The sequence below is a fragment of the Otolemur garnettii genome, unplaced genomic scaffold (genome assembly GCF_000181295.1).
Source record: "Otolemur garnettii isolate 467f Iridium unplaced genomic scaffold, OtoGar3 scaffold00028, whole genome shotgun sequence".
Classification (NCBI taxonomy): Eukaryota; Metazoa; Chordata; class Mammalia; order Primates; family Galagidae; genus Otolemur; species Otolemur garnettii.
This window is the reverse complement of record NW_003852423.1, coordinates 4,151,373-4,179,346: the sequence shown is the minus strand read 5'-3', so window position 1 is coordinate 4,179,346 and position 27,974 is coordinate 4,151,373. Positions and strand designations below refer to the sequence as shown.

Below are 27,974 nucleotides of genomic sequence, written 5' to 3'. Positions count from 1 at the left end.
GGAGTTGGAGGTTGCTGTGAGCTGTTATGCCACGGCACTCTACCCAGGGGGATAGCTTGAGGCTCTGTCTCAAAATAAATAAATAAATTCACTTTTATACTTTCGGATCCTCTCCACAATAAGAAAGATTCTTTGCAGGCATTTGGTGCTCTAGAAAATGCTTTCACATTATCTCACTTGCTTCTGAAAAGAGCCCTCTCATTCTATTAATAAAAAGGAAAACTCATGAGAGCGGTTAAGTGACTGCTGGAGGTCACACAGCCAGTCAGAGATAAAAAGGGAGTGAGGAGGGAGTTCAGGTGTCCAGTTCACCGGTCCTCTCTCAAAAAGCTCAATCTCTTGCATTTGGCAAGAGATCTCATCACAAATTCCACTCCATTCTAAATGATGGGAACCAAGGAATGACACTTTACAGTCACAAAAATATTCAATTCAACAGACCCAGGATACTGACCCCAACGGTCTTCATCAGCTGGCGCCAATGCCTGTCCCTGAGGGCAGGGTTCTGTAACTCTGTGACGGCTCTCAGGGAGGCGGTCATGTCCTTCACGGTGCCTGCCAGGCCTGCATACGCTTCCCAGACACGCACTTCCTTGTCTAGTGACCAGATTTCCTAAAGAAAAGTGGGAAAAACCCCAGCTCCCTAGATACGACGATACATTACATAATTTGCCTCCTTTGGAAGAAATACACATTTCCCCACCCCTGGGTGAAGAAAGAGTGAAAGTAAATCCCCAGCTAAGGACCAAAACCAGAGAAATGACAAAGGATCCACTTGGCTGTATATTATGAGTCCACTATGTACAAGCCACTTGCACACACTGGTGCATTATTCACAAGTTCCAACTCAATGTCCTAGAAGGAAACCCACAGGATATTAAATGTAGATAAGTAACAGAGTTCACAGGACACGTGCAAAGAAGGACATTTCCTCTAGAAACATAAATGAGAGAAAAGAGATTGTTATCTAGATTACTAAAACCCCCTTTGGACATCTGACTCATTTATATAGTAGCCTTGAAATGTTGGTTACCTTTGAGTGTCTATTCCCTGAAACTGAACTATTTCATGATTTTAAGATGTCAAATAGCATCCTTGACCTGACCACCTTCTTGGCCCATGAAAAAACATTCACAATTATGAATGAGAAAATCCATAGCAAAACAACTAAATCTTAGCACAAAGTAAAGGACACTGACAATTGTTTAAGAAAAAAAAAACTAATAAAATAGTATTTTGGTGGTGGTGGTGGGGTCAAGTTGTCACTCTGAAATGAGGTAACCAACAATAAAGGAGGGAAGTCGGGAGCACATAGAGTGAGATACAGCGACCCCATGACACCCAGAAGAATGAAGAGATGTATCAGTTAGGTGTGCGGGTACTGGGATTATATGGCAGAAAATACTTGGCAGAGGAGGTAGGAGGTACCCACCAGTCTAAATCAGGCACAAGAATTTTCTGGGGTGGGATAAAATCCAAAGTCCCTGCCACTTTTTAACTGCCTTTCACTGCTATGTGCTTTGTCTTTATCCAAAGAAGTTCCACTCTGCTCAGAGGAAATGTGGATATGGGGAGTAGGCGTCAAAGTTAGAGTCAAGCAGGCTCAGTTCTGTGTATATGGAGCCTGCCTGGGAAACTGGCATAACCAAACCAAGGCAATACTCCATATAAACCCAGAAGTGGCATACTCCTATGAGTTGCCCCCAAATTCCGGAACCAAAAAGTACTTTTTCCACATACAAAATGCTTATGATTGCTATGGAAGGAAATAAAAAAACTTGCATAAGCCCTGATAATCTTTCTCTCTGCTCTAGGCAGCCAGAGGAAGCTCATGAGAGAGAGTCTTCTCATAAATTCATTAGCCCTAATATGCTTTTATCAACTCATTCACAGAAAGGCAGGCTTGATTAGGAGAGCAACTGGCTAAGAGTGAAAAAATACTGTCTGATCTCATTCTGTTAGAAGTAAATAAGGACACGCAGCCCCACACACCAGTGACTGGGTTAGGGACGATGGAAGGAGGTGGTACTGGGGAAGATAAATCGCTCTAACAGACAGTTATGGAACTCGCCTTGGCAAACCTTCTGAGTTCTGCATCCATCTGTTCCACATTAATCTGTCTCCACTGGGTTTTAGTCCAATTATCAATGCTTCTCTGAAAACGCACGAGCAGATAAAAGTGTCAACAACATTTGGTGAAAGCAAGTCTCTGCAGCAAAATATATAAACTGATGATACACAGTGACTCTATCATCCCGTGGAAAGTCAATTTTTTTAAATATTAACTGCACTTGTCAAAACTTCCCTATCGCCAAAACAAAAAAGTTGTCAGAACATGTCAAGCTTAAGGCTAAAACACTGTGATACATCAATTTCTAGTAGCAATGATAAATTCCACACACATGCCATCATTATCACTTAATCCTGTGCACTTTGGATAAATTGATAAGTATATTACTATGAAGTAACCGACTTTTATAATTCTACACATAAAATGAGCTTTTACGAGACTACCCTCATCTGTGGTAAACAAAACTCTCATTAACCATTTCTTCACCATATTTTATATCTTGTTAATATATTTCTATATGGTTTCCAACTAGCTTAAGAAAATTATGTTCTCTAGACCTGATTTTTCCACTTTTAATGTAATTAACCACATTCAAATCAATGTTAGTAAGGGGATATATGCACACACATAAATATGAACATAGTAGGTACACGAGATGGTATGCACAGGTATTCTTGTATATGTAATGTATATTTATATATTCTACAATCCCTCAAAAGTATTTGAAGCAGTCAGCTCATTGTACATTTTGTTCTGAACCAAAAAAAAAAAAAAAAAAAAAAATCTGACATTCAAGGAAGAATCTTCTACTAACAGATATATAAACTCCAAATCTGGGCACAGGGAGGGAATAGAATGTCCACATACTTCAAGACATTATAAAACACAAATAGAAGCCAGAGACTCCAAAAATTACATATTTATACCAAAGAACTACTAAAAGAAAAAAAGAAAAGGCATGCTTCCAGAAAGTACTTCTTACTCTGACATAAATAATGACATCCCAGAGTCCCTTGAGCAATTTTATTTCCTTGCGACACTGCTTCATTTGTTTGTATTCTGGGAGAGCCACATCAAAAAGATGAGTAGATTCTTGCATTTGCAACATTTCTTCTTCCAAGGCCTGGAGCTCTTGATTTGCCTACGGAGAAAACACACACACCTGCCCGCAAACTGCCAGAGAAAGAGAAGCCACAAGCTCTCCAGCTCCAGCTGTCTCAGCATTTCACACCTTGATTTTACAAAGAAAATTAAATTAAAAAACCGCAATCAAATTATTTACAAAACATAGACGTCTCTAGATGAGCCAACTCATGGCTACTCAGAAAGTGAGAACAGACTATTAACAAATACAATAATGGTACCACTACTCTCCTCATGCACGGATTTCAGCAAAATTTCTTTTGCTGTCAGATCTTTATGAATATAATTTTTCCTCTTGATTTTCATTGTTCAACTGGAGCCTCTGCTGAGAAGCGAAAAGTGAGGTTCTAGAAACTTCTGCTTATGAATAAAATGCCCTTTTAATGATCATTTAGTTTTTTTAAAGAATCTCAGAATTAAGAAAAAAAGCCTAGAGATTTTTAGAAGTATCAAATATACTCAAGAAAATTCATGAAATAAAACACTGGAGCTAAAAAACAATGCCCAGAATGAAAATTTCATATGATTATCTTTACCAAAGTTCAGCTACCATCCCATCTGTGTATTAATAGCTTACAACCAGGGGTCCTCAAACTTTTTAAACAAGGGACCAGTTCACTGTCCCTCAGACCGTTGGAGGGCCGGACTGTGGGCCCCGGGATGAGTCAGCTGCTAAGCAGGACAGGTGGGGGCAGCAAAAACACCTGGTGGGCTGGATAAATGTCCTCGGTGGGCCGCAGGCCGTGGTTTGAGGATGCCTGGCTTACACTGTGGACCAAATATAAGCTAACTCATTTTATTAACAAAGTATACTTTATTTAAATGGTAAAATGCAGGGTCCTATCTGGGGTGCCACTTGTCGGAATCCAGAGATGCCGGGTCTCCAGCCCAGACCTGGGACCTCATGAGGCGGGATGCTAGGTCTCTGGCCCCGGCCCACGAACTGTCTGGACGCAAACCGCTGTGCCAGCTTTCTCGGGCTAGGTCTCATTCAGGTCTCGGGTGCTAAAGCGAGCATCTCAGTAGCAGTCTGTCAGTCTTAGTCTATCTATCCTCCAGTAGCTTCTCCCGGGGTTATTTTTTTAAAAATAATTTAATTAATGATCTTTATTTTATTTATTTACAGTTTTTGGCCAGGGCTGGGTTTGAACCCGCCACCTCCGGTATCTGGCACCCTACTCCTTTGAGCTACAGGCACTGCCCTCCTGGGGTTATTTACAGAAGTAATCCACCACAGGCCTGGAGACCACTATGTAATAATGTCGGTGTTCTCCTCACATGCTCTTATGTGCTCTCGTGCTCTAATGAGAGATCAATGATGTTTATGATGTTAAATCCCTTATCACCAAAGTATTTCTCACAGGTGCCTCTTTCAATAAAGGTTCAAGGCATACAGAAAAGCTTCTAAAGCAAGAAATTCACCCTCCAGGTTCTCCCTCCGGGTCTTCTGGGCACTGGGTCTGTAACTCTCAATTCTATGCTCAAGCTGGCCTTTCCAGACTGATCAAGTACAGTGCACACTATTCGGGTAAAGGGCATACTTATAACTTTGACTCAATCTATACAAAAACAAAATATCTAAATAAAACATGTGTGCCCCCTAATATTCTAAATTTTATTTTATTTTTTTATTTTTAGAGACAGAGTTTCACTTTGTCACCCTCAGTAGAGTACCATGGCATCACAGCTCACAGTAACCTCCAGCTCATGGGCTTAGATGATTCTCTTGCCTCAGCCTCCCAAGTAGCTGGGACTACAGGCGCCCACCACAATGCCTAGCTATTTTTTTGTTGCAGTTTGGCCAGGGCCAGGTTTGAACCCTTCACCCTTGGTATATGGGGCCAGCACCCTACTTACTGAGCCACAGGCACCGCCCTCTACAATTTTTTTAAAAAGTTTCTATCATGAATGAAGGTTGAATTATATCTAAAGATTTTCTGGCATTTCTTGAGATGATATGATTTTCTCTTCTTAATCTGTTAATGTGATAAATGATATTAATTGATTTTTCTAAGTCAAACTTGTTTTCCTACAATGAACCCAACTTGTTGATTAAGCAGTATAATTTGATTGTTTTCTTTAATACATCTGCATCTTCATGCACTTGAGAAAGACAACCTATAATATTTCCTTTCTCTTACTGTTCTTTTGTAAAACTTAGACACGCTTCAAAGAGTAATTTTTGAGCATTCATTCTTATGCTGGTTCTCGGAATATGAAGAAGATCTGTGTTTTGAAAGCTTCTTGGAATTCAGGGCCCATTAGTCTCTGTTGAAAGGTCTTTTCTTTTTATTTTTATTTTTATTTTTTTTTGTCTTTTCTTTTTAAACTACTGGATAATTTTTTTCTTTTTATTTTACAACCAGCTAGTTTTTAATTATTATGGTACTACTCAGGTTTACTATTTCTTCAGACAGTTTTTGTCAATTATATTTTTCTAAAAATTCATTTTAAGTTTGTTAATTGTACTCTATGTTCTTTGGAATTTCCGCTGTTAGATCAGTCCCTATTTTACTCCTCAGACTGTTAATTTTGCTTTCTTCTTTTACCTTAGCCATTCCACCAGAGGTTTATGAATATAATTAGTCTTTTCTAAGAACCATATTTGGCTTTGTTGATTCTTTTTTTTCTTATAGTACATGCCCAAGAACTTATTTTAGTTAGGATTTGTTTATAGTAAATACATTGAGTTTTTGTTACTTGAAACATCTTTACTTCACTCTTGCTATTGAAATATAATTTTACCCGATAGAATCTGGAGTATACCATCCACTGATATGTGAAGCTTTATATGGGTCGATATCTGTGGTTTCTTCCACTGACTTTATACGTGATAGTATGTTTACTGATTGTTCTATTGAGGATTCATATTTGACTAAACTGAATCTGTGGGGCCTCTAAGGAGACTGGAATGAGAACACTTTGAGGAAATATTTATGTTTGCTTTTTCTGGGTGCTAAAAAGAGCTATTTGTGACCATTTCAATTTACTGGCCTAGAAATTCCTTAATCATACAGGTGGCACAAAATTGAACTGTAGAACTCTGTGAGAACAGGCCTATGTTTATAAATCCCCAGAAAAGTCTTTTCCTCTTTTTTTAACCCTTAGACGCACCAACAGGACATCCCACAGGCTCCCTTTGCAGGCTGCAATCTTTCACAGCCCATTCTTCACCTCTTAAGAGCATCTCCTACCACCCCATGAAAGAGTTAATCTCAAACTTCTAGACCTGTGGTATTTTCATCAACACCTACAACAGCACAGGCATCTGTATTTGCCTCTACTTTCCATCCTGCTTTCAAATATGCTATTTTTTCCCTGCCCTTTAGAGATTCCTCTTATTTGGGGGTGGGTGGGGGGAGCTCAGTGACAGATTTAAAATTGCACATTTCTTAATATATATTCAGCATGCTTTATAAAAGACAGCTTTTCAAAATGTCTAGTCTACTACATGCTCCAAAACTAACATCTTTTTTCTTTTTCTAATATTTTTTCCTAAACTTATGCTAATTCCATTATTCAACTGTTATTGTACCTTTGGCTATGAAGAAACAGTGACACTTGACTAGGGAATCCCATTAAAAATGGAGAGATTCACTGGCTTCCTGGAAGGTCAGTATTCTACCCTGTAGAGTAAGGTCCTCAGATCTGCCACACCAGCCCAGGACAAGAATATAAATGTCTTTGGTTGAATCTAATTAGAAAACATTAGATGTGCATGCTGAACAAGCACACCAAGAAAATGCCTTTAAGAAAAAGTTAACCCAGCCCTACTATTTTCAAAATAACCTTTGCAGGTTATCAGCATAAGTATCTCTGACTTTTAAATATGTAATTACATGCTGTTATGGTAGAGCATGAAAATGGCAAGATTCAATAAATAACTGTAGTAAATGTTTACATACAGCATGTTGGTTAGTCAAGTGAAAACTTTTCCCATCCACAATCTGTTCAGACCACCTGCAATTTAGATATAATCAAAAAAAAAAAAAAAAAAAAACTCACCAAGTCTATTAGCATATTCTAATCTACTCCCTTTTCAGTGAATACATTAACCAATTTTCCTCCGCCAAGTGAAAAAGAAGACCTGATGCTATAGAATGGTGTTTTCTGAATACGTTCAAACTAATTAAACCTAAATTCAATCTGAAATTTGGAAAGAGAAGAAAGAGCCATGTCAGCTGCAGGTTGTATACCATTCTAAGGAATCTGAGGAATAAAGACCATGTCCAGCACAAAGTAAAATCACGATGCCAGCCCAGATGAAGAACGGAGAAAGATACCCAGCTCCTGAATCTAAAATTACAAAATCATTTTCTTATTTCAGCTGCTAGGTTAAGTTCCTGGAGGATGACACTATTTTTCTAATAAAAGTTTAAGACATCTTTTCAAGTCTTCTATGAATTAGTTACCATTTTGGATTACTTGCCCACTATATTCATCCTTATAGTCAACTCTAGTATAGCTGTTGATTATAAACTAGGATTAAATGCCTCAATAATATTCATGTCCAAAGTTAAAAATAAGTTATGGACTTTCCTCCCGGGGGTTAAAAGTTACTAGCAAAAGTATCACATGGGAAGCAGTAGATACATTTCTGATTAAAAAATTTAGACTCCTGCACTTAAATGTTCATAGCAGCACAATTCACATTTGCAGGGATGTGGAAAGACTCCAATGCTCATCAATACATAAATGAGTTAATAAAATGTGGTATATGTATACCATGGAGTATTACTCAGACATTGAAAAAAAGATGGTGACCTGGTATCTTTCATAACAACCTGAATGGAACTCAAGACCATTATTCTAAGTGAGGTATCCCCAAGAATGGAAAAACCACCACCACATGCATTCAGTACTAAATTGGAGCTAGTTGATCAACACCTACATACTCATAGGGAAGCAAATCCACCCATCAGGTACTTTGAATGGCTTCATTACACACTTTCTGGGTGAAGGGCACACCTATAATTATGACTTAAAATTTATAAATACTGAAACATACATATCCCATAATGTACTGAAATAAATGTAAAAAAAAAAAATTAGAAAGCCGGAAGTTTAATCTGTCACTAAATCTGGAGCCTGCAACAAATTAATTACATAGGTTTGTTTCTTTATCTGAAATATGGAGAGTAGAAACCATATCATAGGAACACTGTAAGAACTTAAGGAAATAATGTAAATAATAAGCTTAACAAAATTCTTGACATATACAATAAATGCTCAAAAACCAGCAGGAGGAATAGTTGTTATTTTCACTGGTATGATTACTTTGATGGTGATGGTGGTTTTGGAAGACATGATTTAAAACATTTTAGTTGGAGAGAATTCCTTATAACAGGGTTTTAAATAGCTCTCGATTCCCATAACTAATGGCAAAACTAAGGCAAAATGTAGCAGTATCTCACTGTCTAAACTCATTTGTACATTACTCACTGTATCACACACAAAATATTTAAGAGCTGTATTACCTTATCGAGCACTGTATATGGATTTTCTGCATTAAATCCAAGAGGGGCGTAGCATCTGAATCTCTCTCTGAACTCTGCCTGCTTCCTCTGAGGAGGAAAGAAAAAAACAGAAAGTGAATCTTAAATAAGCTTTGATTATCCTTGTAAAAGCTTCCTTAAAAACAAAGAAAAACTCTGTAACTCACATCAAACAAAATGCATTTTTTCCTTATAAGAGTGACTTCTGCATTTTGGAGAGGTGAAACTTCATGTCTGACAGTTGCTGCTATCTTTTTGGTAGTTTCCCATCTTTCAGGTAATTCCTATAAAAACAAAGATGCAAATGGGAAATTACTTCAATTTCTAAATCAACCCTATAGGATCAAATAATTCTAATGTGTTCATACTAACCCATGACACTATTTTGTTCTCATATAAGGAACTGATTTTTTAAAAAGATTAAAGTAATTAAAAGGGTTAGAGGACAGGCTGGCCCACTGGCACTTAAGGTTTCAGATTTTCCAGGCACATACAGAATTATTCCCATCTCAGAACCAGTGGAAATCTCTTTACAATAAACACAAGTTTCCAGATTGTTTTGCTTTGTGAGAATAAAATTCAAGTGCTCTGGAAATAACTGTGCTGATCTTGAATAACTGGAATGGAAGCCAGTCATATTTAACAATTTAGCAAGTGACAACAGGTGCTCTGACTCTGACGGGGCAAAGATGAGGATGAGAACCAATTTCACCCTCTGCTTTTCTCTAGCTTGAAAGCTCTATCTTTCTTGCTGGAGAGTTTGAGCATTGAGGTTGGGTTTATTTTAGATGTCTAAGATTTTTGAAGGGAGAAGAGGTAAAGGGAAGGGAAAGTTAATGCCTACTTGATGTGAGACAAAAGAACCAATAAATAGTTCAGGTACCAACCCAACTCTGTGCTCTCTGCCTACTATGCAAATAGGACAAAGCCAGTCATTTTCTTTGAAGAGCACAGGTTATATATAACTACCACTGAAAAGCATTCCTTGTGTCCAGACTAACAAAGCATTGTTTCTTTGGGTCATGTCCTGGGAGACTGAAATTGTTTTTGTCATCCAAAACCACACATAGTAATGGGACTCTACTTGTGTGGCTGAAGTGCAAAAATCAGAGATTCTAAGAACCATTTTGTAACCCTCAATAAATATTAAATGTTTGATGAATGATTCAGTAACTGCCAATTATGAAGAGTCCACTGTGCTAAGGGTAAATACTGCTTGTGCAGTGGAGGGGTACTACAAAGGTAAAACACATTCTTTGATTTAAATTGTTTTATAATCTGTCAGAGTGAATGTGACACACACAATAACTATTCTATAGGACAGAATGTGTTGACATCCATCATGAGGTCTGTGGGTTCTGGAATCAAAACAGTTGGGAGACTACACAGTGTCACAACAGGAATGCTAAACCAGTTCAGCAACCTCTGAACTCCTTTGTCCTTCCCCTCATCAAAACTCTGCATTCTCATCTGTGCAGAGAGAGTCTCCCCGTGCATTTCTAATCCCACTCCAATCTAAATAGCAGAATCTCTGTAATTTGGCCTCCCAGGGGGAGGTATCAACGTAAGGAACCAGGCCTACTGTACTGATATGTACATGTGGTACATGTCTGGTCTATGAAAATTAGGTTGACTTAAGGAAGTGGTCAGTGTAGGGTGGTGGTCAACTATGGAGGCTCTACTATACTACGTGGAGCTCATTCGGTGGCCGTGGCTGGGGCTGGGGAGCCAGAGAGAAATCATATCATTGGGCTCAGGTCTCTTAACCCTCTTCAAGCATAGCAACCTGCTTTATATTTGGAGATTGCAAATAGTCTTCCACTTGATAAAAATATATATTCTTGAAAACCAACAGATCAGGTGAGCTCCAAAGTCTGACAGATACAATACACTCAAGGAGGAGCCAAGGTGGAATCTGAGACTGGCAGGAATTGTTGGGTCTCATTAGGCAGAGATTAGGAGAGTTCCTTTGAGATACAGCAAGGTACAATGACAAGACATCATGGGGTGAAAGTGTGGGCTCTAATGGAAATCGGACAGTATTCACAGAGCTGGGGCAGTGAAGCTTCTGAGCAGGGAAGAACCTGATAAGATCAGTACATTATTACTTTAATTCCACTTCAGAGTAGTGTGCGGTAGATGGGATGTGAAAAAGAATGAGGTGAATTAGGAAGCTGCTGTCATGGCTGAGGTAAGATGTAACAAGAACTGAATTAGAATGGGTAAGAGAAATGGAAAGAGGCAAAAGGCTGAAAAGATGCTGCCTCAAGCGACAGACCATCTCGCAGGTGGTAAATGCCCATGACTTTGAGGAAATAAAGCTTCAATTCTTAGTATGCACAGCCACATCTCGGGGTTTATTTCCAGCACAAAACTAAGTACAGACAACATTTGAAAAATGTTACGACTGCCCGAAATAAAAAGAGAAACTGAGAGTAACTGCTATGAGTTGCTTTAATTAAAATAAAATCGGGGCCCTGTCACTCTTCACAAGCAACATGTGCTGCCTATGAATCCTACCTTTCCTCTGGACGAGCCTAAAATGCTAACATAGTGATGCACCCCTAGCTGAAAGTGTGGCTTGCTTTTGAAATATTGGAAAGCCTAGTATTTTCAATACTACTATAACCTAGAGAAGTGAAACAAATCTGTATGACACAAATTCTGGAGGCCATGGCCAAAATCCCTTCATCAATTACTTGCATTATGACTAGTTTCTCTGCAAGAAAGATTGTAAGGTCCAAGATCTGACGCAAGGAGTATCTAAATCTTTCTAAAAATAAAAATATATTTATAGTTGGTTCTATTGTAACTATTTCATCTCTCATCTATCTATCCACAGCTTGTCATCCCCCTCCGTGTCTTAGGACAGTTTTATGCTTAAATAGAACTTAACAATTCATCTACAGGCATTCTTTATGGTCTTCATAGTCCAGAGAGCGATTGTAAATACATTGCTGCCTTTAGTCCTCCCAGAACAAAATGCGGGAATACAAAACAAAACAGCCACTGTGAAAAACACCTTGTCACTTGCTCAAAAAGTTAAATATAAAATTACCAAGTGACCCAGCAATTCTGCTCCTAAGTATATACCAGAAAGAATTGAATCCAGGTACTCCGACAAATGCTTACACACCAATGTTCACAGCAGCATAATTCACAATAGTCAAAAGCTGGAAACAAACCAAATGTCCATCAACAGATGAAGGGATAAGCAAATTGTACTCCATACATGCAAGGAAATATGATTCAGCCATGAAAGAGGATGAAGTACTGATACATGTGCTCATCTGAATGGCCCTCGGAAACATCATGCCAAGGGGACGAAGCTGGGCCCAATAGGTCACATATTATATAGTTCTATTCATATGAAATATCCAGAACAATAACAGATATCCAGAAATATCCAGAACAGAGCCTCAACTGTGAGATTGCTTATAGTTTTCAGTTATAATTAAAAATACTTTGTTGATCATTTGGCACACAGCAGCCACCAAATCCTTCCAGCGCATAGAAACAGGAGGAGGGCATAAAAATTTGAGGGGGGGAAACACAGAATTTCTCCATCCAAATTGAGCTTTATTTATTTATTCTTTATTAACATGTCCAGGATATGTTTCCCAAACTAAAACACTTCTTAACTGACAGACAGTTCTGAATGCAAAAAGTGTGGCTATACGTGTATGTCATGTGTGACCCTGATGGTAACCCTGGAACTCAAAAAGGCAACTCAGAGACTCTTCACAACCTAAGTATCTTCCGGGAAGATGACTTGTAGCCCAGCATTACTGGTATTTCGTCACAAAACACACCTATAGTAGAACGTTGACTGGCCTTACTTCTTGTGTGACCTTGGGAAAGTTATTAATTCTCTATCAGATTTCCTAATCTGTAAGATAAAAATATTGCCTACAGTTGTTATAAGGATGTCATAAAAGAGTACCCATAAAGCACTTGGCTAAAGGGGAAGTACAATTTATGGTAATTTTGGCTGTTTCACCCCTCTCCACGTACCTCCAGCTGCATATAGACTTGCTCAGGCATCTTCTGACCATAACTTTCCAAGAGCAGGATGGTTTCTTTCAGGGGTTCAAAGAGTTCATCTGTGGCTCTCTGTCGGCTTCTTACAGCCAGAAGGTGCCCCATGATGTCAACTAAACCATCGTGATCACCTTCACTCAATTCTCTCTGAAGTCCTGCATCTGTCTCCTTTAAAAATTCTTGTAGCTCATTCAGACTATGAAGTATATGTACATACACACACAGTTTAGTAAAACATTTAGCAGTGTAGGATTCTACCTTATTTTCATTACATACCTAATTAAATATTACTTGTTATCTCTATTATGAAATTGGCAATATTAATATCTCAGTTTTAGAAAGCAGTGTTGTAATTCCAACTACCAAAGTATAAAGGCTACCTGTCAAGGACAAATCTCAAAAGGTGCTCCTGAAACATCCAGCTCCATTTCTTAATGATGTTTAACAAGCTCACTTTGAAAGGCTTCATGTCCACCTTGAACCAACTATCGAACACTCGGAAGTCATCAAACTTGCTCATCTGAACATACAAAGCCTCATAAATGTCAATCTGTAATAAGAAAAAAAAATAAGCGTAGCAACTGAAACAAAAGGCCATTAGCTGCATCAAATGCTAAGGGCTTTCCTTGCCTGTTCTTTGAATTGTTTAAGAGTTGGTGGCTGCTCAGGGATTTCTTCGTTTGCATGGGCATCCACCTCCTCCGATGACACAGTAGGACCATACAGAAGAAAATGCTTCAGAAACTCAGCTCGGTCATCCACCCAGAGATAAGCGTAGGCCTCCAGGGTATTTTTGAAATCCAAGACTTTGTTGATGACATCTGCCACTCTCTTCATTATCTCCTGCCGGACCTCTGCCAGGCCTAACATGTTATCCATATCATTCTAAATGAGAGGAAAACCAAGCACTTATACAAAACAAACTTTCCCCATCAATTATTGGAAACATAACTTTTCCAAGACCATTCTTTAAAGGGAGAAGAATTGGCAAAATAAAAAGTTGTGTTGCTTTTCCAAACTTCTCCCTTCCAGGTGACCCCCGTCACGCCAAATTATTTCAAACCGTTAATATCAAAACTAACACCTATTCACAAAGAAAATACCTGATAATTTGCTATTTCGAGATGTGTTGCTATGCGCGTCACCTGAGCAGACATTCTGAAACTATTGCATAGCATTTCTTCAACCAGGTCATAGAATCCATCTCCAGCCTCTCTGTCTAAAGAAGGTTTAAACACAATCTCAGGGGGCATTAAGATCATTTGTGCTTGAAAAAATGGTGCAGGCTTCAATTGTTTCTCCGTATTCATCAGAAAGAAATCTAAGTCATGCATGATAGCTTGAAAAAAGCCTTCGACCACGATGTCATCAATGAATTCTACATAAATTTTCCAGGTATCCAGAGAGGGGTCTGCTTTGAAGAGCTTCCTATTTTCCTAAAAACAGGAAAATTTTAACAAATGAACATAAGCAATAATGAAGATAATAATGAAAGTTTTCCATTTGAATGGATCGCTTAAAAAAGGACTGCACTGTTGTGCACAGCACAGGAACACTAAAAGGCTTCGGTTACAGAACCTTAAGCTAGATGGCAAAGATCTGAGCAGGATTTTGTAATAGTAAGTACACAGGAAATATATTCAAAGTCAGTTTTTAAAGGAAAGATCCATATGAAGATTGTTATCTTCAAATATAGGCAGAAAATGTATTAGTTCCTGGTAAATTTTAGAGGCACTAAACCTGGGGTCTAGTTTTGCGTCTGTCCCTAATTCTATGTGCCCTTGGATTTTGCCTCTGAGGGCCTTACCTGTAAATGAAGAGATTTATCAAACTAGTCCTTTGTTGCTGAGGTCCCCAGGACCAGTCTGCAACCTGTCAGGAGCTGGTCACCAGGCACAGAGCTCTACCTCCTCTCCATGACCCCTGTCCCTCTCTGTCCATGGAAAAATGGTCTTCCATGAAATTTGGGAACCCAGGCACACAGCAGGTGAGCAGCTAAGCAGCTTCCTCTGTACTTACAGCCTCCAACTGGTGCCCACTGCTCTCAGCAGCACCTGAGCTCTGTCTGTCACCCCTGCACACCCAACCATGGAAAAGTGTCTTCCATGAAACCTGTCCTTGGTGCCAAAAAGGTTGGGGACTGCTGCTGTACAGAATCCCATTCTGGAATATCTGAAGATCATCAAGTCAGGGAAGTATTGTGTATTTTATGGCATTCTTGGAAGCTTACAGGGAACCACCCATCATACTAAAGAACACTGAATTTGGTTTAGCCCAGTTGTTGCTGAATCATATTTTAAACATAAGGGAATTTTTTTTTTTTTTTTTTTTTTTTTTTTGTAAACTGTCTATGAGCAGCCTGTGGATTGGTAACTCAGCTCGGGAAGTCCTGCGCTGGTGAAGGCTAAGCTCCTTCTGTGCTGCATCAGTAAGAACTGCTCTACCTTCACATCTCCTAGAGCATGGGTGACAGACAGGCAAAATGGGGCCAGAAGACAGGATGTAGTTAAAGGATGCTACAGGTTAGGTGAACCGTGTGTTTGGCCTAATGGCACAGATTTGAAAAAGTCAGGTGGGCAACAAGGCTGATCCCAAAGAGATTGTCTGGGTAGCAAAGGTTGCACAGTCTATGTCCACAGTCCCCAACTTCTGGGTCACAAACTGATACTGGTCTGTGGCTGGTTGGGAATCAGGCTGCACAGCAGGAGGTGAGCAATGGGCGAGCCAGAGAAGCTTCCTCTGTGTTGATAGCTACTCCCCATTACCCTCACCAATGCCTGACCTCGGCCTCCTGCCAAGTCCGCAGCGGCATTAGATTCTCATAGGAGCATGAACCTATGGGACCATCTAATTATAAGGAAACCAGCTCAAGGCTCCCACTGATGCTGCATTATGGTGAGTTGTATAATTATTTCATTATATATTACCATGTAATAATAACAGAAATAAAGTACACAATAAAAGTAATACTCTTCAATCGTCCCTGAATCATCCCCAAATCAATCTGCCCCACCCCGAGCTGCAGAAAAATCATCTTCCATGAAACTGGTCTCTGGTGCTAAAAATGGTTGGGGATCATGGGTCTCTATAGACCAGACAGCCAATGATCAAAGCAGGAACTGTAGCACAGAAAAAAGACACTGGCATGAGAGGTGATTATAAGGTGGACCATACTCTCTGCTTTCTTTGATTATTCTCTACTGTGGATAAATGATTCCAGGATGCAGAGGTGTCTGCTTTAGGCAAAAATCAGAACTATAGAGAGGACTCTAGTTCATACTAAGTCAGGGAAGAGTTGAGAGAATCCAAGGGGATTTTTGCTTTCAAACAAATTTAACAACAGCTCCTTTCTGGGGGATGCTGTTTTGCCCACTACACAGGTAGAATCACTCATATGTGTGGTCATGTGACCTGTACCCCAGAAGTTGTGCAGTGTACATCCTAGGAACCTGTACACAGCAGCCCTGGCTCCTTTGTAATCACTAGAAAGTAAAAGTATAGACCTTAGAGCTGAAAGGGAATCCTTCAAGACCATCTTGTTAGTCTCTTCATTTGAAAGGTATGAAGATAAAGCCCCAAAACACTTTGAGAGTCCCCATGGTAGGAGGTGAACAGCTGAGCTGGGACTTGAAAGCAGCCTTCTAGACTTCCCAGGGCAGGGCCTCTCCTAGCATGTCACAGCTCTAAATACATTTTCACACCGAGAGATCCAGTTCATCACCACAGTGGCATTTACAAAAAAAAAAAAAAAAGGAATTTTCAACACATTAGAGTAAATGGAGGAAAAGGGAGAGAACAGAGAGCTTTGGGGCCTGGAACAATCTCTCAGTCCCTTCCAGACCCCATCTCCAAGGGTTCTGCTCCTCTCCCTTCTCCCTGAATCTTAAACTCTGACGCCAGGTGATTTGCTGACACCTCACAAGCCACCCAGGATACAGCATGAAAAGGCAGAACGGACTCCACGCCTTCCTGTATTTTTATAGGCTTCCCCCAAACCTCAGTTCTCACCAGAAGCCCGAGAACTAGGTTCAGAATCCTGAGCTAATAAGTCAAGAGGGGGAAAAAAATCACATAAAAAGTATAATTCACAAAAACAAATTATCATTTAATATTCATTTTAAAGTTGGCTTATATTCCATCAGGCTCCCTCCATTCTCATAGTGAGAACAGTGGTTTCAAAGCTTCTTAGTCTACCTTATGGAAAAAAATTAAGAGAATCCGTATGTTAGAAAAATTCCAACCTCATTCTCTGACACTGCAAAAACTTGTTTTATTCTATAATGATTTCTAGTCATGTCGTGTATTGGCCATATTTTCAATGCATTTTAATCAGGATTCATAAATCTTAATGGTTTAAAGCCCCTAGATTAGAGTTTGGGGAGTACGGAGTTTTTTTACTATCAATAAAATATAACGGGAAAAAACTAATTGTAATCTATCATCTGTCCTCCATGAGACAGATTCTAAGGCAGAAACAGTTGCAGAAATGTTTTAAAAGTCACAGAATAATTCACACCAACCAGGTGAACAACTAGGAATGGTCAATGGAATGACTTAGTTAAGCTACCATTGAAAAACAAATTGATTTCCAGATATATGCCTTCTTTATCTCAAGGCTACCCAGACTGTCGGCAGAGCCTTCAGAGGGAGGCTGGGCCTGCCCACACTTTGATTTCAGACTTCTAGCCTCCAGACAAGGAGAGAATAAATTTCTATCATTTTTATGACACCTGATTCTGGTACTCTTCAAGGCAGCCCTAGGATGCTAATATAATAACCAAGGAAGGCAGATACCATGTCTTTGTCCTCGCTAACTGCCATCAATAGGGAAAATTAAGTCTTTCTCAGCAATTTCAGAAAACTCTGGAAGTCAACAGATAGTTTGAAACCCACATTCATTTTTCACTTTTTATTTTCTTTTTGCTACACATACTCAGTATATCATATCAAGTGTGTCACACTTTACTGTTTGGTGAGAAAATCCATTACCCTTCGAGGATGCCACCCTGCCCTGGTTTCCTGGAAAACCTCAAAGTCATCCTTGACTTCTCTCACAGCAAAATCTGCTGGCTCTACCTTCTAAGAATATCTAACTATGAACTGCCACGGACCACATAGCGGTCAGTGGGACCACCCTGATCCAGATATCATCCCTGCCCACCGGGATTATTCGAGCAGCCTAGCACCTCCTTGCTTCCTTGTGCCCAGCCCTCGGACGTGGGAACTCTCCTTAGGGCAAGGCAGAGAAAACACACAGCTGTAAGATTATAGCAGGGCAAAGGAATTCAGCATGGGAGATGGAGGATGTAGGAGTGGGCCTAAACTCCTATGAACACGATGATCAGAGTGGGTCTCAGTGAAAAGGTAAGAAACTCATGGAGCAGAAAGGCTCTGGCTTCTCTTTCCCCTTAGGGTAAAATCCGAAGTCCTCCTAATGACCTTGAGGCCGCCGCACCACCCGGACTGCCCTTCCACCGTCTGCGTGCCTCCTTCCCTGTCAGTTCTCTGAACGGACTCCCTATCCCAGCCACTCTGCTCTATCTAGAACTGATACACTATCTGTTATTTTTCTCTTGCTATCTTCGCCAACTATAGTATAAGCTCCCTGAAACAAAGGACTTCTGGGGAGTTTGCTTGTTTTCATTTTCTAGTTTTGTTTTGTTTTCTGTTTTATCTTAAATTGAAAACCCCACAATACTGCCTATTACAACTTAAAGAACTCAAATCTTTGTGATAAGGAGGGTAACTATTGCTTCCATCGTTAGGAGACGGTTGAGAGGATTCCTTAAGATGATGTAAATGAGGTGTTTGGCATCTACAAGGCATTCAACAAACAGTGGTAGCTATTAATAACATCTGAAAGAGGCTAGACTATGACAAAGATGAAGATTCCACCCCTAGCCTTTCTTCTGAATCAACACAGCTCACATTCTAATCTCTTCTCATCAGGAATGAGAGCAGTGAGGGCCACAAAAATGACAGGCCACTAACACAAATTCTCCCACTTTTAAATGCTCAGGGAAACCATTCATGAAGCTCTTTCAGGCTCACTAAAAGAATCCTACTTTATTATATTAAGTATTTTTGCACCTCTCTAAACAAAAGGAGATTTTCTATGAATTTTGATACAAAAGTCAATACCTCAACCAAGTCATGGATCTTGTAGCCATCTTCTTGGATTAACTTGTATTTTTTAATAAACAAATCACCCTTGTCCTCCAAAGTCAAGGCCGTCTCTCTTCTGTGCTCTCTCCTGGGAGGGAGCGTACACCCAGCCCAGGCCTTCATGGTCTGCTGGATGACCTTCACGTTGTTCTGCGCCAGCTCGACCCTGCGCTCCAGCTCAGAGGTGGTTGCCCTCACGCCCGCGATGTAGCCCCAGCAGTCATCTCGCCAGGTCAGCCATGTTGTGGCTGCTGTCAGCTGCTCATCCACAGCCCTCAGCTCTTCTTCAATCAGCGGGTATTCAACTCCCAGGAGAGTCTGTTTTAGCTTATTATATCCTTGCACAAGCAGGTCAAGATTTCCGATGTACTAAGCAAAGAAAAGCCCAGAACAAAAAATGCCAAATATGTTAACTATTTTCTCCTACAAGTAAAACAAATGCCATAGGTTTATGTGTTAATAACTAAAATCCAAAATATTTCTATTCTATTCTAATCTCTAAAACCACAAACCTTTAAAATTGTGTTTCTTTTTTGGAAGAGGGCTAAAGCGGAATCCGGTATGTGTGTTTTCTTCAGCATCAAAAGGTATTTCACTTCTCTCAATACAGCCACTAGCTATTGAAAGAAAATCAAATATTGTTTAAGCATAGCATTCTACTTTACCACAAGTTCAAGTTGAAATACGTAAGATCTCATCCAATGGTCACTACACTTCCAAATCGTCAAGGTAAATAGGTTTTATTTCATATGGATTTTTTCATTTTTAATTATTATAGATCTATAATAACTGAACATATTTATAGATACATGTGATATTCTGATGCAAGTATACAATGTATGATGATCTGACCAGGGTAACTGGGGTATCCATTATCTCAACTGGGGTATCATTTCTTTGTGTTAAGAACATTCTAATTTAACTCTTTTAGTCACCTTAAAACATACAAAAAGTTATTATTCACTATTGTTGTCTCAAATATGTTTTTTAAAAGCAAAAATCTTCCATCCCATAATACCATAAAGGTGTGTGAACTCTCCCTAAAGTATCTTAGGAAATTAGTTTCTATGAAGTCAGGAGGTAGAAGGAATCCTCATTTCTCTAGTTCACATATCTAGGTATGTATGCTGAGTTTTATTAGCAAAATAAAGCCACACTATTCTTTATATTTTAGGGGTATAAATGAGAATTAGGGTGTAGACTACAACAATCAGGCTCAGGGAGGTTAACTTCCCACTTCTTAGGCCTGCATTTGGACAGTTATGAAAGACTACAGGCATCACTAACAGCAAATACACAAGCTTCACCAACTAAAGTCTCAGGGAGAGGGCGGCACTTGTGGCTCAGTGGGTAGGGCGCCAGCCCCATATACCGAAGGTGGTGGGTTCAAACCCGGCCCCAGCCAAACTGCAACAAAAAAATAGCCAGGAGTTCTGGTGGGCACCTGTAGTCCAAGCTACTCGGGAGGCTGAGGCAAGAGAATTGCCTAAGCCCAGGAGTTGGAGGTTGCTGTGAGCTGTGACACCATTGCACTCTACAGAGTGTAATACAGTGAGACTCTGTCTCTAAAAAAAAAAGAAAACTCAGGGAGATTCTTCAGCTACCTTGTTTTGTATGGAAAATTGAAGATATTCTTATAAGCTTTCCTTTTACTGTAAAGCATAAAATATAAAAGAAAATAAAAGAAATAAAAAAGAAAAAGTGAAAAGTAAATATAAAAGCAAGCTTATTTTGTGCCACTTATCTAGAAAACTACTAGAAATGGGATATTTAAAATACATATAAATACATATACACATACCCCCCTAACATTTATTAAATATATTCACATAGTACAAAAATACTGTTAGGTAATTAAAATCAACAATATTTGATGAGCAAAATGACTGTAGTTGACAGTAAGGGTATACTTTAAAATATTAATAACTAAAAGAGTGGAATTAAAATGTTCTAACACAAAAAAGTGATAAATGCCTGAGGTAATGGATACCTCGGTTACCCTGATTTGATTAATTCACATTGTATGCTTGTATCAAACATTACATGCACCCTATAAACATACATATACAATAACTAAATATTATGTACCCATAATAATTCAAAAATTTTAAAAAGGTGTTTAGACCCTCTGAGAGTCAAGGCAATGTAAGTTAACAATGATATACTTTTATTCATCTATTAAATTAGAGGAAAAACATAATTTTTTTTTTTGAGACAGAGTCTCACTTTGTCACCCTCAATAGAGTGCTGTTGTATCACAGCTCACAGCAACCTCAAATTTTGGGCTTAAGTGATTCTCTTGCCTCAGGCTCCCAAGTAGCTAGGACTACAGGCACCCGCCACAACGCCCAGCTATGCTTTTTTTTAGAGATGAGGTCTCGCTCTGGCTCAGGCTGGTCTCAACTTATGAGCTCAGGCAATCCACTACCTTGGCCTCCCAAGTGCTGGGACTATAGGCGTGAGCCACCCTGCCTGGCCCCAGGAAAAGGTTTTTTTTATTTATTTATTTATTTATTTATTTTGAGACAGAGCCTCAAGCTGTTGCCCAGGGTAGAGTGCTGTGGCATCACAGCTCATAGCAATCTCCAACTCCTGGACTTAAGCGATTCTCTTGCCTCAGCCTTCCAAGTAGCTGAGACTACAGGCACCCGCCTAAATGCCTGGCTATTTTTTGGCTGTAGCTGTCATTGTTGTTTGGCAGGTCTAGGCTGGGTTCGAACCTGCCAGCTCTGGTGTATGTGGCTGCCACCCTAGCCACTGAGCTACAGGCACCGAGCCTGTTTTATGTTTTTTATAAAATTATTTTTAAATTACCATCACTTTAATTACCATATACAAGCCTATTGTCCTTCAGAAGAAATTACAATAAATCAAAATTTACCACTGTTCACCAAAAGTATGACAGATCTTTCATTCTATATATTCTGTGGACTCCTCAAATCTTATATGATAAAATTCTAATTAACTACAAAACTGGTATATGTTATGAATATATTCAAGCCAGAAACCATCTGGTAAAGACTAATGATTTAATTCAGTTGAGCTAACATTTACGAAGTGTTACGAAGTGCCAGACATTACGCTAGAAACACAGAACACAGAGAAAATGAAATGGACCCTATGTACAGTAGCTTATCATCTAGAAATAAGTATGGGACAAAATAATAAAGGGTAATTAATATAGAATTTCAGAAATAAATATCTAAAACAAAGACCTACTAGAAGTTGTTTATCTTCTATCCTCATAGCACTGACATTTTCCCAAAATAAATTGTAATGCCTGGAAGTATAAGGAATATATTTATAATAAAAAGAGCTCTATAAAATAGCTTTAAAAATCACATTCCTACCTTTGGGTCAAAATTGACACTGAGAAGACCATTTATAGCACTGAATTTAACCAAAGGTTGATTCAAATTGAATTCACAGATTTCATCCACATTACTTTTCCAGTCATCATAAATACGATTTTCAAATTGGTCTAGCAAAGTGGTCATTTCAACATACTTCTGATAAACTATGGCATCATCAGGGTGACCCACGAACCTGTAGGAATGAAGTTTTACTACTCGTCTGTATACTGTATATGTGTACGAATATGTCTGAGATAGGTTTCAGCTTAAATTCCTTATAATAATGCAATATATAATATATTTAATATAAAATGTGATAATACACTTTAAGCACTCAGAAATACAAAGATCAAATAATACTTATAAATTGTTTTTGTTCTAAAAGAGAGATTTTTTTTTAAGGTAGATTTATTAAATTAATGGAAATCCAAAGATTTTACTAAGTGTCAATGGCAACAAATTACTGATTCCTACAAATGAAGGAAAAAGGCACAAAGGACTGCATAACCGTGTGATCACACTATGTATATGTTACTTCATTCTGTTATCTGATATTATAAGTGTTAGTTAGTGAAGAAAGGAAAACAATAATGACAAAAAAATCCAAACAGCTTGGTGCCTGTGGCTCAAGCAGCTAAGGTGCCAGTCACATACACCTGAGCTAGTGGGTTCAAATCCAGCCCAGGCCTGACACCTGAGCTAGTGGGTTCAAATCCAGCCCAAGCCTGCCAAACAACGTCAGCTGCAACCAAAAAAAAAAAAAAAAATAGCCAGGTGTTGTGGGGGGCACCTATAGTCTCAGCTACTTGGGGGGCTGAGGCAGGAGAATCCCTTGGGCCCAGGAGTTGGAGGTTGCTGTGAGCTGTGATGCCATGGCACTCTACCTAGGGCAACAGCTTGAGGCTCTGTCTCAAAAACAAAAAAAAATCCAAACATATTGTGGGTGAAAAGAAAAAGGGATGTGAGGACAGGTGAACATCGACATTATGAGTCCCTTTAAAATTATTCCAAAAGCACAGGGATGAATCCCACTCTGCAAACCCAACTAGTGAAGGAATGGAAATCAGACAATGACCTGCTAAGTGCTAGCATGCAGAGCTCATTGCCCTGTGTAAAAATCCCCCGTGACATTAGGGTAACTTACCCCTCACTACACCTAACTACTTACAGGCAATGAAGAGATGCGAAGTATGACCAAAACGTGTGAAGTCGTTCATGGAGCTCTTTGGCCCATTTGATATTTCCCGAAGCAAATGGCATATTCTTGTTAAGAACTACACATCCATGTTCAATCTGCAGGTGGATGTTTCGGGGAAGAGGACAAAAGGGAACATTCGATCACACTGCTTGTCAGCAACTGTTCATTCTGGGACTTTTACAGGAACATACATGCGTGTGTTTAATAACGGGATCAGTAGAAGAATTACAGTTCTCCATGTCCATGAGGAAACCAATTAAATAGAAGCATACGAATTTTAGTGCCTATATCTCATCTCTAGATATAATCAAATATAGCCCTGGTTGATGGACATTATCTGGAAAAATCACATGTGGACGTGCTCCACCTTATCTAACCCTTACCTGTTTCATGTGTGCAGTATACAATTGCTTACACGTGTCCAACTCTGTAGTTAACATATGCACTAGTGCGCTGTAATGTGGGCTGAAAATTTCCATGACAACTGGTTTCTCTAGAAAATTTCCAAATATGGTCAAAAGCTATAAAAATCAAAGTTAAAGAAAGGTTAAGAACTGTAAGTTTTAAAGACAAATACTCAGCTCACAATGATCCCCATTAAACCTCTTACATGACTAGAGGAAAAGTCTAGAACCTCAAAGCATCCTGCAAGGCCTCAAAATGGGAAACATATTTTTGTGTCTCCCTAAAATTTCTATATATCCAGGAAACCAAAATCTAGAGGTAAAGTAATTTTCCTTCCTCAGTAGAAATCAATAAGAGGCAGAAATGAACCACTTCCTGTTAGCAATTCCTGCTCTCCGGTAATACCACTGCCAATCGGGCACCAGGAGATATTTTAGAGGATGCTTTGCAGGTATATAAATAGAAGAAAGATTAATGTCCTTATTAGTTTTACCCTCCTACAGGTGTATTTATTAGATATAAATATCCATATCCATGTCCACATTTAGGACCTCCAGTTCACACCATTAATAATTACAGCAGAAGCACCAACCACAGAGAATGCCCCACTCAGGGTCCTGGTGGATCCCTGTGCTCCAGCCACCTCCAAAGTGTTACAGGGCAGCAGCGGTGACTATTCTGAGGACAACCACCCCTCAGGTGGCTGGCTTTTTTGACATGAATGCTCTGGCTCAAACCAGGGCCTTGAGCTGATCAGATCCTTTCTTTGTAAGCATGAGGACACGGCTGGCTGGATCTACACCAGCGAAATTATGAGTGAGCAGAAGCTATTAGCAAGCAGAGAAAGCCAATTGTTAGTGGGACAGAAAAAAAACAGACACATGGATTGAAGAGGATCACATTACCAGCAGAACAGAAGAATGAAGACCCACAAACTCCATTTGCTCAGTCAACAGCATCCCCTAGATTTCAAGCTACCTTTACTGCCAGTGGCACGAAGTCCAGCTATTTAGCAAGCCTACCCTGTAGATCCCTGCTAGCCTCCCATCTCATGTACTGCCTGTGTGGGTTCTTGAGGGTTTTTTGTTAAGCAGGTCCGTTTAAGGTTGAAACCCGCCATCCCTGGTAGCACACTGGTGTGCAGGCCCAGCACTCTAACCACTGAGGTACAGCCCCCAGGACCCCAGGGTGGGTTCTTTTGTGTGCAGACATGAGATAGCTTTCCCTACAAGCAAAATGATATACAATTACAAATTATATTTTGATAGAATGTTTCTGTAGTGCCAGGAGCTCTACCTTTAAAGGGCTTTAAAAATGTTGTTCTTACCACATGCTCTAAGGGAGAGAACTGAGTTTAGGGGAGGAAGGGACTTGCCCAAATTCACACAGCTAATAGCAGCAAAGCTGGGATTTGAACCCAGACTGTCTGGCACCTGGGTCTTTGCTTCAGCCAAAGTGCCATGAATAAAGTTATATTATTTTGTTATTTGCTTACTCTGTGTGGGCTTCATAATAAGTTATTAGGACTGTTATAAAGGCCTTCTTTTCATTGAAAGAAGACATCTTCTCAAAAAAAATGTTTTTACGATGACAGAAAAACTGTCTTCCAAGGCTTGAGTCTTGTTAGCAACATGGCAAAGGAAAGAGCTTTGTTCTTTTTCTAGGGAAGTAAGTGTCCCCAGGAACACAATTTAAAATATAGATTTATAATTTAAAATTTTTAAACATCTCATAAACTACATTTCCTGGAAAGAGAATCAGCATTAAAAAATTACAGAAACTAAAATGTAATTCCAACTATACCTTATAAGCCAATTTAGACAAACACATTCCAGCTTTTTCTGGCAACATCAGTTGTAACTATAGTAGAACTGTTAAGTCTTTTAAAATCCACTTGGTTAGCTGTTACCTAGCAAAATGTAAATTATTAACTTTCTTCTCACAGCCATTGTTTTTTTGAGTTTGGGCTTCATATAAAACTTCAATAGTAAACACTCCTCATAGATTTAACTAAAAATACTCCCAGAAGGTAGCTTCCTAGATACATTGTATCTTTTTTTTTTTTTTTTTTTTTTTTTTTTTTAGAGACAGAGTCTTACTTTTTCGCCCTCAGTAGAGTGTTCTGGCGTCACAGCTCACAGCAACCTCCAACTCCTGGGGTTAGGCAATTCTCTTGAGTGTCTCCTGAGTAGCTGGGACTACAGGCGCCCACCACAATGCCCAGTTTGCAGTTGCAGTTATTTTTTGTTGCAGTTTTGTTCAGGTTTGAACCCACCACCACCCTCGGTATATGGGGCCAGCACCCCACCCACTGAACCACAGGAGCTGCCCAGAGTCACTGTATCTTGCCTTCCCCACTTAGTGGTCCTTAACTCCGAGTATAAAAAGCAGAAAGACATAGAGAAAATATTCTTTGGGGGCAGGTGCAGTGCCTCACACCTGTAATCCCAGCACTTTGGGAGGCTGAGCAACAGTATCATTTGAGGACAGGAGTTCAAGACCAGCCTGGGAGACATAGTAAGACCTTGTTTCTATTTTTAAAATGTTTAAAAAATTATCCAGGTGTGCTTAGAGTCCCAGCTACTTGGGTGACTGAGGTGGGAGGATGTCTTGAGTCCAGCAGTCTGAAATCACAGCGAGCTATGAATGAGGCATTGCACTTCAGGCTGGGTGGCAGAGGGAGACTTGGTCTCAAAAAAAAAAATCTTTGGGAAGTTTTAAAGTCAAAAAGCAGTGTGAAAATTCTCAACGTTTTAGGAAGTATATATAATATCTAAAAGTTACTCTCCAGGATGAGATTAATGGTCATTTGAACCTCCTAGGTCTTGTCACAGTGGAACTAAGAGGTATTTATCAAGAATATAAGTGCGCTCCTTCACCTCAGCTTCCAAAGGCAAAAGATCCATTTCTACCACCCTCTTCTTTTTCTAGCTATCCCATTTGAAATCTGTAAGGTTTACCTTAATTTCTTCTACTTCTCAGTTTTAGTACATAACACAACTGTTCATAACGCTGCCATCACCGCTCAAACTAGCATATAGTCATATTTTCACCTTATTTTCCTTTGCTTCTCTCAAAGAGTTTTACAAATCTGCCGCTGCCTGCATGATATGCAATTCCACAGTAGCTTTCCAATATATCACCTGAAGTCTTTTCCAGGACGATTTTTTCCCTACACACTCCCGTTTACCTTCAGGTAAGTTTTAGAGAGCCATTCTTAAGAGTTTTTAATGAGGCCCAGTAGTTGAGGCCGGAGTTCTACAGTTTTAGACTAGGAAGAGTCGTGTTTCGTTCCAGTGCCCTTCCTGGCCGTGGCTTTGACAATAGCAGGTATGGAAGTCTCCTCTTTAGAAAAGAGTCTACAAATATTTCTTCCGAGGGACCCATAGTCCATGGTCAGGTTCATCATTCTAGACCACTGGGTGGAATCCTCCTCCCCCCAGGTACACAACCCTGTGATGGTTTCTTCTGCCTTTGCTCTTCCAACAGTTCACCTCATCAGGGTGTCATTCCATTACTCAGAATACCCATCAGGCGACCTCAGCTCAAGCACTTATAAAATGCCTGCTTGCACGGAGCACTGCGGAAGATGACCTCAACGGCCCCAAAGCCAGAGGTGATACCCCATCCTCACAGAGCTTACAATAGCAGGCTCTCAGCTGACGCTTTTTTAGCGTATGGGTACAAATATGTTGAAAGTTAAAGAAAAAAATACATAACAAAAAAACTGAGAGACAAAATTGTTCTGAAAAAAAAAATTAACTGGCATGTAACAGAATCCGTAATAATAGCTATGAGGAGAGAAACTGGAATTTGAAACAGAAGGAGCCTCTGTAACTGAGATTTCATTCTACATTCCTTTTTACAGTTATTTATCAAAGCATGAAAGAAAACTAGTGCCAGTAACAGAGAATATCATAGACAGCTATACAGACGTTCAGAAATAATATTGTTCAATTCTCTTATAAAGGCAAGAAAAATATTTATGGCTCTTAGCTAAGTGGAGAAACTTACAATAGAGGATCAGGATATAATGTCATTTCAGCCAAAGAGAAATGTGCATGCATAACTTGCAGCAGTGTTAAATAGTAATTGTACCTCGG

General features: G+C 39.5%; 1 protein-coding gene across 1 annotated transcript in view; it reads right to left on the bottom strand.

Moving 5' to 3' along the window:
- Window positions 1-27,974, bottom strand: part of DNAH11 (dynein axonemal heavy chain 11) — a 357,421-nt gene that overhangs the window by 286,576 nt on the left and 42,871 nt on the right. The window contains exons 10-23 of the mRNA XM_012804394.2: window positions 23,850-23,987; window positions 23,437-23,561; window positions 22,266-22,461; window positions 19,428-19,532; window positions 18,892-19,284; window positions 13,854-14,186; window positions 13,381-13,635; window positions 13,131-13,300; window positions 12,724-12,946; window positions 8,877-8,993; window positions 8,692-8,778; window positions 3,054-3,212; window positions 2,072-2,155; window positions 455-613 (exon numbers count right to left, since the gene is read on the bottom strand). Of these exons, the coding sequence (XP_012659848.1) occupies window positions 455-613; window positions 2,072-2,155; window positions 3,054-3,212; window positions 8,692-8,778; window positions 8,877-8,993; window positions 12,724-12,946; window positions 13,131-13,300; window positions 13,381-13,635; window positions 13,854-14,186; window positions 18,892-19,284; window positions 19,428-19,532; window positions 22,266-22,461; window positions 23,437-23,561; window positions 23,850-23,987 (2,544 nt within the window). The remainder of the gene's footprint in view (window positions 1-454; window positions 614-2,071; window positions 2,156-3,053; window positions 3,213-8,691; window positions 8,779-8,876; window positions 8,994-12,723; window positions 12,947-13,130; window positions 13,301-13,380; window positions 13,636-13,853; window positions 14,187-18,891; window positions 19,285-19,427; window positions 19,533-22,265; window positions 22,462-23,436; window positions 23,562-23,849; window positions 23,988-27,974) is intronic.